Source organism: Astatotilapia calliptera, chromosome 15 (assembly GCF_964374335.1).
Source record: "Astatotilapia calliptera chromosome 15, fAstCal68.1, whole genome shotgun sequence".
NCBI classification, from domain to species: Eukaryota; Metazoa; Chordata; class Actinopteri; order Cichliformes; family Cichlidae; genus Astatotilapia; species Astatotilapia calliptera.
This window is the reverse complement of record NC_137436.1, coordinates 24,915,012-24,927,281: the sequence shown is the minus strand read 5'-3', so window position 1 is coordinate 24,927,281 and position 12,270 is coordinate 24,915,012. Positions and strand designations below refer to the sequence as shown.

The 12,270-nt window shown below is 40.0% G+C and overlaps 1 protein-coding gene across 2 annotated transcripts in view; it reads right to left on the bottom strand.

Moving 5' to 3' along the window:
• senp6a (SUMO specific peptidase 6a) overlaps positions 1-10,720 on the bottom strand; it is a 29,724-nt gene extending 19,004 nt beyond the window's left edge. Inside the window, exons 1-5 of one of the 2 annotated variants that reach the window (XM_026194821.2) lie at positions 10,564-10,719; positions 4,942-5,035; positions 3,006-3,069; positions 1,753-1,859; positions 195-338 (exon numbers count right to left, since the gene is read on the bottom strand). In XM_026194821.2, coding sequence (XP_026050606.2) covers positions 195-338; positions 1,753-1,859; positions 3,006-3,069; positions 4,942-5,035; positions 10,564-10,594 — 440 coding nt within the window. In that variant the 5' untranslated portion in view covers positions 10,595-10,719. Of the gene's footprint in view, positions 1-194; positions 339-1,752; positions 1,860-3,005; positions 3,070-4,941; positions 5,036-10,563 lie in introns of both variants that reach the window. The other variant, XM_026194822.2, reaches the window with a different exon arrangement.
• Positions 10,721-12,270: the final 1,550 nt, after the last annotated feature.

Below are 12,270 nucleotides of genomic sequence, written 5' to 3'. Positions count from 1 at the left end.
AGAATTTACAGAAAAAGTAAAAATGTTGTGTTAAATATCGTTGTCTGGACGATAAAGGTCTTATATCAGGATATGAGATTTGTCATATCGCACAGCCCTATCTCCAAGTAAGCCAGAAAGAAAAAAAAAAAGGAGAAAAATAAAAAACAAATCTGCAGTTGTACAAGAAGTTGCTCGGACTGGCTCTGTCTCACCTTTGGACTGGTTTCCTTATTGCGGAGGGCAGTTGTGCGTGCTGAAAGTGGCGCCCTTGTATAAAAATTCCTTGTGAAGGTGCAGACGTTAGGCGTGTGGGTCCGTTGGACATGGACGGCACCACAACTGTGAGAGGGCCCTCACTGCAGGAGAGACAGAAAGAACACATTAACCCTTTAACACAAAGACAGAGACACAAAACACGAATTCACTCTGAAAATATTTTTACCCACATTCAGCCCCAAAGATTCTTTAGTGTGCCTGTAGTTTCAAGTAATGAGACTAGGGCTGGGCGATATGGCCTAAAATCAATATCACGATAAATTGAGCAGTTAACCTCGATAACGATAAATGGACGATAACCACCCCAAGTGCCAAAAAAACCAAACGTTTTTTGTTTTTTTTTTCATTTGATGGGGCTGTGGCAGGCAGCATAGTTCCTCTAGTTATTTTGATAATATTATTCCCCCTACACCTATTCATTGCAATTATATTATTACCACTTTAAAGGACTGTAAAATGTCACTGAAAATAAATGAAGACAATAGTAGTAAGTACTTTTAGTGGTTAAGATTTATTAACTGAACAAAATAAAAAGTGTAGGATACAATATGTAACCATGCTCTCTAAAAAATGTATATCCCTTGTAAACAAAATAGTTTAATAATAAATATGTTTCACATTGGCTATTCACAAAGTAAACAATGATTGTGCAAATGTAATGCCATCATGGACAAAGGCCTATCTCTGCTAAGGCCTTGAGGTACTATAACTTGTAAACAAATAATGTCACAAACACAAATGTCAATTGAACACAGAAAAAAGTATAATAAATACTAAGCACTGCCATGTGACTAGTGAAAACTATAAACTCTTAAACAAAAACTTGTGCTGCAGGTGGTGGAAGAGGTTGGTTGTGTTACCTTGACTTGACGCAACAGTCTTTTTGCAGAGTTTACATTTAACAATTTTTTGATCAATATCATCCTTGTTGAATCCAAAATGTTGCCAAACGATTGATGATGCATTTTTTTTGTTAACAAGCGTCTCCTCTTCCTCCTCCACCAGCTCTACCTCCGTCGCTGCTGCTTCAACATTTAAATCGTCCTCCATTTGTTCACCCGTGTCTCGTCTTGTTGCTGGCAACAAGTGAAGTCAACAACTGTAGTTCTGCTAACAGCCACCTGAGGCTCCACAAGCATCCAACTTTACATGTTTACAGCCCACTACAAGAAACTATTTTAGCCATTATTCACATCACACCAGCTGCCAAAGGGGTTAATTCTATGTTAATGACACACTTATACTTTATTAAGGCTTACAGTCTATCACTGAGGCCTGACTTCATTTCAGAGAATTCAAACCACTGACATGGTCCTTATTAATCAGACTTTGTGCAGTTTGAGACTTTGAGCCTTTTTAAGGGATTTATGGATGCAGGTTTATAACAAACCAAGCTACAATCATCTGATAACCTAATACTCCGCCCTCTGTTGTGGTCACTTCTGACTCCATTGCCTGCAAACAGAGAGCTTATACAAACAGCACGCAGCATACCTGAGCCTTTTAGGTGCCAGCCTGGTCAGAGGCTTCATGTGATTATTCGTCCGGTTTTCATACGTCCTCAAGGAATCCGAGGGAGTGAAGTGCCTAAGAGTGGGAGACTGGAGAGAGGAGACGTATATTATTATTATTACAAAAAAAAAAAAAAAAAAAAAAAAAAAAAGGAAGCCAGCAGTTTGAGACAAAACAAGATAAACAGTCAGCCTACAGACAAACCAGTAAACCTTAAAGTTTTGCACTTTTGTGAAAGCCAATGCAACAAATTTCCTGCCACTGAGAATTACATCACTCGCTTCCAGATCTGAAATGTGAAGCAACACGGAAGTGCCTTTAAACTGCATTCTTTCTAACAACCAGTAGGGGGACAGCAACTCTGGGTTCAGGAAGTTCACCTGTATAGAAGTGTATGGGGAAACCACCCAACATCTCAATTCATTTCTGAGATCAGTAAACAGTCTTCTGATCAGTGCATGATCCAAGCTGCTAGTTTCAAATCTTACTGAATACAGGATAAATATTATTTTGTAAATAAAATGCACCACCAACCAACCAGGTGGATTTGTCAGTATTTTACTGACAAATAGTGCCACAGATAGTGCTGAAGACACTGAAATTTAGAATACAGTTGTGGCAAATCTTTTGAACCTTTTAGTACAAATCTGTGTTCCCAGTCATTTTTTTTTTTTTTAGCAAAAATCAGTCATTTCTCTTAATTTCAATTTTCTTAATGTTCCCTTTTAGCATTTTGGATTCCTGGTCAGAAAAAAACATTTAAAATGACATCAACAGCAGTTTTAAACTGATTAACAGACAGTGATGCATTTAATTATGATTTCCTGCATTCAACCTCATAGGCTTCATTTAGTTTTGAAACGGGCATAAATGAGCGCTGTTGTAATGAAGACAATGTTACACACAAGTCTCGAAAATTAAAAAACATCCAGTTGACTGCAAGCTCATCCTCGAGAGAATCACTACAGGCCAACGCCCACCAAGAGCTCACATTTTCCCCAACAACATCATCATCAGCTGCCCTTAAAATCGACTCCCACGACGCCCCGGCAGCCTGAGCTCATAGCTCGCCGGGGTCCTTCGGGTGCCACGCCGGGCGCCAAACAGATTCTGGCATCGTCTGCTCCGACTGCAGGACTGATCGAAGAGCACCACGGCCCGCTGGGAGTCCACGCCACCGGCGGGTGGGAGTCAGGAAATGCGACGGGGAGAAGAGAGAGAGAGGGGTAGCTTACCTTTTTCCCCTCAGGGGAGCTCAGCGGCTGCCGGTCCATGTCCTCCACACTCACCACACTCGCACTGAGAGGAAAAGAGGACATGATGAAAAGCATGTTTATTCTCGGCTTTAACATATTTTAACACTCAGCCTGTCAAAGGCTGTTCAATGTGTCCGTGTGGGTATAAAATAACACGTTTGCACTTTAATGGGGACAAAGTGGGTCGTAGGGTTTGACCGATATATTTTCATTACTCCACTATTTGTATTCCTTCATTTTAGCACAGACTGAGCAGAGATAATTAAGAGGCAGACAGAAAATTTATTAGAAGCTATTTAAAAAAAAAAAAAAAGTTTAATCAATGAAAATCTGAAAACATGAGCTTGTTCCAATTTGACGCTTTTGTTCTTTTTAATTTGGGCTACGTCCACACTAATGCGTTTTCAAACAAAAACACATCGTTTTCTCTCGTTTTGGCCTCCCGTCCACACTGAGACGGCGTTTTACCTGAAGAAAAACGCTCTGGAAAACTGATACATTTGAAGACGCACAGTCTTCAAATGTATCAGTTTTCGAGAGTGGACGCACAACTCTGTGAAAACAACTGAAAACGCTAGTGTGGACGAAAACGCTGTTTTCAAATCTATCCGGGCTAGTGTGGACGCAGCCTTGGTGGCTACGTCAATTCTTCCAGGTGTAATCCAACCTGCAACTAACATTTCACCATTTTTTATTTATTACATTTTTAATTTTAAATGGGTGTGTTGTTTTAGGTTGTGGACCTCAACTTTAGACAAGTGATCTCAACACTAAAGGCTGAGTTTATTTTTACTAGATATGCCAACTAATAATAAATGAAGAGAAACTGTTTTTATATCTGGGATGAGATTTGATTTCTGAATCAGCATTGGTAACTTTAAAAAGAGGAACTTTAAATAAAACTCAAACTCAAATTGTTAGAGCAAGCAGCAATTTTAGATCAAATCTCAGTCCCAGGGATGGGCGTATGATCCCTCAGATGCAGACAGATGGGACTTTTGGCACCCAGTTTGGTTTTCAAATTTGACTAACAAATTTTTCTTCTTTTGCATGCAAAGTGCAAAAAAAAAGGCACAAAATGAACCAAATGTAATCTCAAAACCATGATGGTGGTTTAGTAGAAAACCAAGTCTTGTCTGGAGATCCACAGGAAGCTGCCCCCCCCCCCCAAAAAAAAAAAATAAATAAATTTGCCCCATGCCTCCCAGAGGGTCGGCTGGTAAACTAGTCAAAAAATTAACATTTTAGCCGCTGCTATGTTGGTTTTTGGAGCCAGAGGTGACTCTGTTTTGAAGTTAGTCACAAATTTTTAGGCACTTTAACATTCAGGACCCGCTTTACTGTCCCATTCTTCTTGTTGGTGCTTATGTATTTGTGCCAACTCCCATTCTACCTGCCATCTAACAAGGACTTTGTAGTTTAGCTTAAGTCCTAAAATGACACTAAAGAGGAATGCTTCGTGTTCCTCTTTAGCGTTAGGACAGTATATAGTATACATGGTGGCTGTGTTGTTTTTGGACTACTGCCCATTCAGATTAAGACATTAAAAGAACATCTGCTTGGGTTTTAGAACATTAAGCAATTATTAAATAGAAATTAATCATCAGTTGCTTTGATGTCCTGCTTTTTACATTCCTATTATTGGAAGCCTTTACAAATCTGCGACCCATCCTGGTCGCTGATGTTTAATATTAGCCAACATATCGGTCCAACCCTAGCAGGCGAGGATGTGCACGCACGCAGAGGTTTACAATAGCACACTGCTCAGGTCTGCTGCGCTAAAACACCACTGAACTCATAATCAGTGGGGAATAGGCTGCTCGTCAGCAGCAGGGGTGTCACTGGGGTCTTTTTCCTGTATGTGCAGTGCAGTGCTGATGGTGGTGCTGAAAACGAGGGCTGGAGAAGTGCTTACTCATGTCTCCTTTCCTCTTCACAGTCACCAGAAAGAGAAAAGCTCCAGTTGTGCTTGTACCCTCCATCTCGCCTGGTCTCTGATCTATCCAGGGCTTGAATTGAATAATAAATCAGACTCATGTCAGTGCACGGAAACAAGACACAGGCATTAGCTGAAATGACCATTTACAGGATGCCCCGCAATTCACGGGCTGATCCTTTCACCTAGAAGATATGAAAAGCTTGGTAATAATCAGCAAAGACGGGAACCTGCTGCAGCGTGGCGACAACAGGAATACACTCACGTCACTGCAATGAAGTGTGATCAAACAGCAAATTTCTAATCATTTTACAGACTTAATTACTGCGTTAGCATCAATGAGAAAGTGTGACAACGATGCCAATTTGTGTCTCTAAATAAAGATTATTAAACAGATGCCAAATGTGATAACCTGTGACATGAGAGTAGAATTCATTCATTTTACGAGCAACTGGAAACTACATTCAAATCAGTGGGAATAACCTGGAAGTCCTGCAGAAGATGTCTGACATTTCCTCCAACAAACAAAACTGCTTTTAAATGTTTGTACCAAGTCTTGAAGGTTGGAGGTAAAGAGGTTTGTAGTGCGTAAAGACGTCACTGATGTCTGTGAATGTATGAATGAATGTCAGAGGCAGTTTAATGCCTCCAGCTAAGCTTTGCTGTGGATTCATCATCTCAGGATGGACCTTCAGCGGTCACTACATGTGACAGTAAACTCAGCGAGTCTGATGTGTGTTACTGACAGAAACATATGCAAGTAGTCTGTTACCAGTGACCTTAACTTGACAGGTTTCATGTGATAAAACACAGTGAGCAGCTGTCCATGCTCTGCATTATCCATGAGTTATGGGGTTAAAATAAACAGCTGCACAATCATATTTAAAATGAATAAAAATCTGTTTTTCCAGGCAGCCTGGCAAACAGAATCTGGGAGGCTTTTCAAAGAGATTTACTGTTCACAGAACACATTTTTAAAAATACAGTACATACTCTGAAAACTGAGTTATAGCTCAAATTTTTCTCAGAAAGGTGGCATTTTGAAAACAAGCGGCTGCTGGTTAGAAAGGTAACCGGCTTAGAGCCATCTTTTATCCTGGAACAGTCACTATATCCTTTAACAAGAAGCTTAAGCCTCAAGCAGCGTCCAGCTTTCTCCACGAAGTCTCATTAAACATGTGAATACCCATATTAAGTTTAAGGGGAACGGAGCTTCTTTTATGTCAGCTGCGCGTTTTTCTTCACCTTTGTGTTTGTTTTGTTAAACTCGCGCCTTCTCTCTGTCATGCTGTGACATGCAACCTTCTTAGGAATTAATACCTTATTTTGGTGTTTGTGTGTCCCTCAACCTCCTCAAGGGAGAAAAATATTTTTAAAATTTGCATATTAGTTTGAATCACTGACCAAAAACAAAAACACCGGAGACAAATACCAATGCAAAAACATCTGCTGGATGTCGCCACAAACGCTTGACTTCCTGTTTCCCCCCAAAAATTAACCGATTTACTTTGAAGCGGATTTCAAAACCACAGCACCCAGCAGGGAATTCAAAAGGTGGAAGAATTTTACTTCAGTAAACCAGGAAAAAACAAACCTAACAGTTATTAAACAGGCTGCATTTCAGCTGATTTATTCCATCTAGGGGATCAGAAAGTGGACAAACTGATGGCATCATGTTAATGCAGGTTATCCGTCTGGCTGCAGGCCCAGCAGCTAAACAATTAGGTCCCCTTGGTTCATACAGGCATGCTTTTTTAAAGCTCTACCGCCAACAAACACTAATTCTGAGGCCACTGCCCCCCAAGTGTCCCGCATAAAACTTGAGGCCAGGATTAGGAGAGACAAGCAGCTGAATATTTTCATCTTGTAAGGAAAAACACTGCTCTATTTTTAGTGACTTATCCATTTTATGGGTCTTTTTAAATGACTAGGGGGGAAAAAAGAAGCTAAAATTCAAATGCACATATTACATTACTCTTCCAGAGCTCCCCTGCCTCAGCTGCCTCTCATCTAGTTCAATCCTGCACAAACCTAATTGAGCCTGTTCCTATCTCTTCCAGCTAATAGAGACGACCCCGCACACACACTCTGCAAGCTTCACATTGGCTCCGTCTCCCAGCTTCATAAATCACAACAAATGCCCCAGAAAACAGGGAGTCGAGGCCGTTTCAATTCTTTGAGGTTTACTCCGCTCATTTATCTGGACTGCAGGGGGTCTAACAGTAGATTTCCTGAAGGACAAATCCACGATAGAGGGTTGGGAAGCATCTTTGTCACACAGGAATTATCCAAACAGATGTTTGAGCAGCTGACAGCTTATTATCAATCATAAATGAGCTCAGAGGGACCCTCCTCCCCCCATAATAAACACCCAGTTCATTCACCTGAAACACTTCAAGCACAGTCCTGAAATCGGTTTCTACAGATCCACAGCATGACATCAAATCCTGGCCTGCAGCTTCAGGGTTACAACGCTTGCAATTCCTCTACTAAGATTGAGATTTTTTTTAAGAACATGACATTTCCCAGATTAAGCAGGAAGGGAGGGAATATTATTCTGATCTTGATTTAAAAAGCCAGGTGGGGTATCGATGCTAACAACTATTTTCCTACGTTTACCTGTATTTAGTATTTGCGTTAATTTTTATTTCATTTTGAGTTTGTTTTCAGGCCAGTTGGGCTTCAGTTGATGCCTGCAGATTTTCTCTTTTCAGTTTAGATTTTTTTTTGTTTCTGTGCTAGTTTTAGTCTTTTAAATTACAATATAGGCTATATTTGTATTTAAATAAAAAAAAGAATTACAGCAGTTTGTGGGGTAGTTAACTCACAGTCTCAAAAAGCTGCACTAACAGAGATTAAAACTAAAGCTGTTTTTAGTGTAAACAAATGTCTTTGCACTGATCTGAGCACTTTCAAACTTTTTGTTCTACTTCTGCAGCACTTTCTGGATTTCCCATCTGTCAACAGATGCATACCCCAACTCCATTGTTCAGTTGCACAAAAAGCAGGTCAGGGTTTCCACCTGCTTTTAAAAACGCCACCCTGCCCCATCTAAATGTACCCCCAGCAGGTCGCAGTTAAAAGACTGAAAAACTAACTCAATACAGAAAGACCTGAGAAGCTGCATGAAGGTCCAGGATGAGATAAGAATGAACTGGGAGTCATGAAGGCCCAATCTTAACTTATCTGCAGCCTTCAACATCTCTGGCCATACCAAACTCACTGACAGATTACAGAACTGGTTTGGCATCTCTGACATTTTTTCCCCCATCATACTAGTGAAAGAAGAAAAGAAAAATTCAGAACTAAAATTAAGGTTGTCATCAGCATCCCTCACATGTGAACAACACTGTTTTCCTCGTATATGTTACCCCAGGACAGTTTCAAAGACAATTTGCATCATTTCTATGCAGATGATACATAGCTGTAATTTATTGTTAATCCAAACAACCTTAAGAGACTCTCCTACCTCAATCACTGGCATTAACGACTGAACGTCTTCAAATTTACTTTTTCTCAATCCTGGCAAAACTGATGTTCTTCCGCCCCCTCGCCAACAAATCATCTACTTAGAACCTTGCTGTCATTTTTAACCAGAAGTGCAAATTTAAAGCTCACATCTCAAGGCTTATCCAGTCTTTGTTTCTTAAATGAATGAAATGAATATCACTAAAATCAGTCCTTTACTGACACCAAATAATCTGAAACTTCCAGTACACGCTTTAATTTTCTCCCATTTCGATTACTGTCTGTTTGACATGCATCTCTCAGTCCTCCTTAGCTCATCTTCAACTGGTCCTTAACACTGTAGCTCGGCTACTAACAAGAACTAAACAATTATTTTATAGGTTAGCTTCTCTTTATTCTTTTGTCCATTGTCTACGGCTTTTGTTCTAATGTGTGTGTGTGTATATCTAACAATGACTGAAACACTGATAATTTACATATATTTGTTAAATATATTTTTAATCCAAACCAAAGCACTTTTTAGCTGAGAGTTTTAAATCATGCTACACAAAATAAAGTTATTATTATATGTTTGTTGTTCCTTGACAGAGTTCTTGAAATGAAATCATTTAAAAACAAATGATCTGGTTTAAATACCATTTTTGGCTCAAGCTTAAATGAACTTGCCACATTGTTTATGGGAGTTTGACTGAGGATTCAGAGAAGAGCTAAAGATGAACGACGTTAATCATCTTATTTTAATCACTGTTGGAAGCCAGTTGAGTTTGAATTTTGATTGATTGCAAAGCTTTAATCGAAACAGTAATAAGGTTTTCCCTGTAAACAGAAAATGTTGCTGCCTCCCAAAGATAAAGGAAAATCACCAGCAGGGTGCTTTTTGACCTCATTTACTTCAAAACAAGGCCTTTTTTGTTCATCAACGTCCCCAAAAGCTGGAAAAAATCCACTTTTTTCAGCACATATTTCTGTTTAACAAAAAGGTAGCTCAGACCAACTGCGCTTGCAGGTGTAATATCCCAAGCCCAGTAAAACATGACCAATCAGCCCCTGAATGCCCACGAGCCAAGAAAAACAATGCCCCAAGCCTGCGGGACTAAAATGTGATTTTTGGCTTTTATGAAATGTTCTCCTAACTCTCAACAATCGACCAAAATAAACTTGCTGAGTCTATCTGAATTTTATTATTCACTAATGTAATTATCCCTTTTAAACCTCAGTCTTTTCAATGAGAAAAAGATAACAGCAAACCTCACGGGCCATATGTAACATACTGGATGGGCTGAACAATACATAAATAAATGCCCCCAATAATAACAACAAAAAGATATACGTTTTATTTTTTGTTCCAGGGTAAAAAAAAGAAAAAAGAAAAAAAAGGGCTGCTTCATGAGGAGACAGCTTAACTGCTTGGCACCACCTTCAGATAAAATCTGTTTTGTGTGGTTTTCAGAAAGCCGGTGAGCAAGGCATTAACCGACATATGTAAACCACCTGGCTGTGAGTGACGGGAGCCCTTCAGAGTTCAATTTTCAATCTGAATTTAAGCTGAAGGGCAGAGAGAAAGCACGGTGGGTTAATGTTTACATTTTTTTAATGTTACAGTTAGCATGCTAACATCTTGGGCTGGTGTTACCCTGCTAGGTTGGGCGCTGCGTGTGTCATTTTCGCCGCTTTTCTGTGTGTCACTCGGGTGTTTTTGCATCTTTCTCCTGTTGTATTAACGTGTTGTTAGAGCTAGCTGCCAAGCAGAGACAGGAAGGCCTGTCGCTGAACACTGCAAACCCAGCTAACGTCAGCGCTAACGAGGGGGTCGCTAGCTCAGACTGTGCAAGCCCAGAGTCCAGTAAAGCCCGCAGAACTGAACCGAATCGGACTGGACTGCACGTGTCTCAACTTCCCCCTCTGGGCCCCGAAGTGTGTCTGTGCCCGCGGCCTCGCAGCGCTCAGTTCAACCCCGTGTGTGTGAGGATAAATGTGTTTAAACAGCGAGCTAATGCTAGCCATAACTCGCTGGTGTTCCACACGTAATTTGGACCGATGGTGTTCAACGCCAGAGCGGCCAGAACCTGCCTCTGTGTGTGGGTAAAAAAGCTGCTGGGCGGCCGGAGCACGGAGCAGAGTGTCACGGCTTACCTTCAAAGAAAAAGCTCTTATTGTGGGCCATGTTTAGTCCATGATCCTCCTCGGATGATAGTGTTGCTCATCAGCGCACTCAATAGAGCAGATATGTTGCTGCCTACAATCAGCTCGGAGTTCAGGCTGCAGAAATTCACCTCGGTGCCGGAAGTGTGCGTAAATGCTTTCAAAATAAAATATTCTAAACAAAATGGAATATAGTCACCACGGTGTACTAGGTATAAATAAATACACGATTCCGTAAAAAGGATGCGAATTTCACAAAAAACAACTTTTGTTTCTGTGGAAAAAAAACCTCACATCGTTCAAGCTTAAAGTTGTAAATTTACAGAATAAAAAAGAAATTCACGAGAAAACACGAGAAAAGTTCTTTTAAATTAAAAAAAAGTTAAAGAAGTACATTTAGCAGAAAAAAATACATATTTATGAGATAACATTAATTTTTTTAAAATCAGTTTTGTAAATTTACAAAAAAGTGCCAAAGTCATGACAAAAAAAATTAGAATAAATTTTTAAATTTAGAAGATAAAAAGTGTAAAATTCAGCAGGAAAACACTAACAATTTGTACGATTAAAGCTGTAAATTTACAATAAAACAAAAACAAACAAACCCCAAAACATTTAGGGTTATTGAGGACAAACGGTGTAATTTTACAATGAAAACATTACATTTTCCACTGAAGCTGTGGAAACACATTTCCAAAAACACCACACAAATTGATCAATTTTCCACCCAACGTTCACCAATGTTACCCTGGCCAGCCACCAAGAGTTCTCATAATAATAATAGATTGGATTTATATAGCGCTTTTCAAGGCACCCAAAGCGCTTTACAATGCCACTATTCATTCACTCTCGCATTCATACACTGGTGGAGGCAGCTACGGTTGTAGCCACAGCTGCCCTGGGGCAGACTGACAGAAGCGAGGCTGCCATTTCGCGCCATCGGCCCCTCTGGCCAGCACCAGTAGGCAGGTAGGGTAAAGTGTCTTGCCCAAGGACACAACGACCAGGACAGAGAGCCCAGGGATCGAACCGGCGACCTTCCGGTTACAGATACGCTTCCCGCAGTGCTTCCCGCGACCGCAGTGTCATGAAAAAAACACTTTTTCTTTCTTTCTTAATGTGACAGAGATTAGTTCCTGGATAGTTTTTAAAGCTCTCTGTCTTCTTTTACTACCAAGGAAGAGAGAATTTCTGAGTTTCAAAAATCTTTAACTAAGCATCTGGCTTATCTTGAGTTTTACATTATAAAAGAAACCTTTGAGCCAAACACATAAAGCCTGCGTATTTTCAGTTTTCTAGGCAGAAGTGGCTCTACAAAACCAGTTCCTCAGTTAGAAGCGGTATAACTCTGTGGTGTCACACGGGTGGCCAGAGTCGTATCATTTGTTATTTTGGTGGTGGCACATAAACAGATTTTTCCCTGCTGGAAATTACTGTGGACCAAGTAGTATATTTACATATTTACATACAGTAGTTCATATAGCCTATTTTATGTATTTTCTATATAATCTACATTAATAAAAAATCTGAAGGAGCTGCTAAAGTTTAAAGGTGTCAATAAAGGTTCTAAGATTACAATTTAAATGTACTACAAGAGCAGTTGCTGTGAGATATAAGCTCTAAGACCTTCCATCCGAATAACAGGCCAGTCATTGTGAGGTGGCCAGCATTTTCCAAGTTTCTTTTCATTGTGTTAGT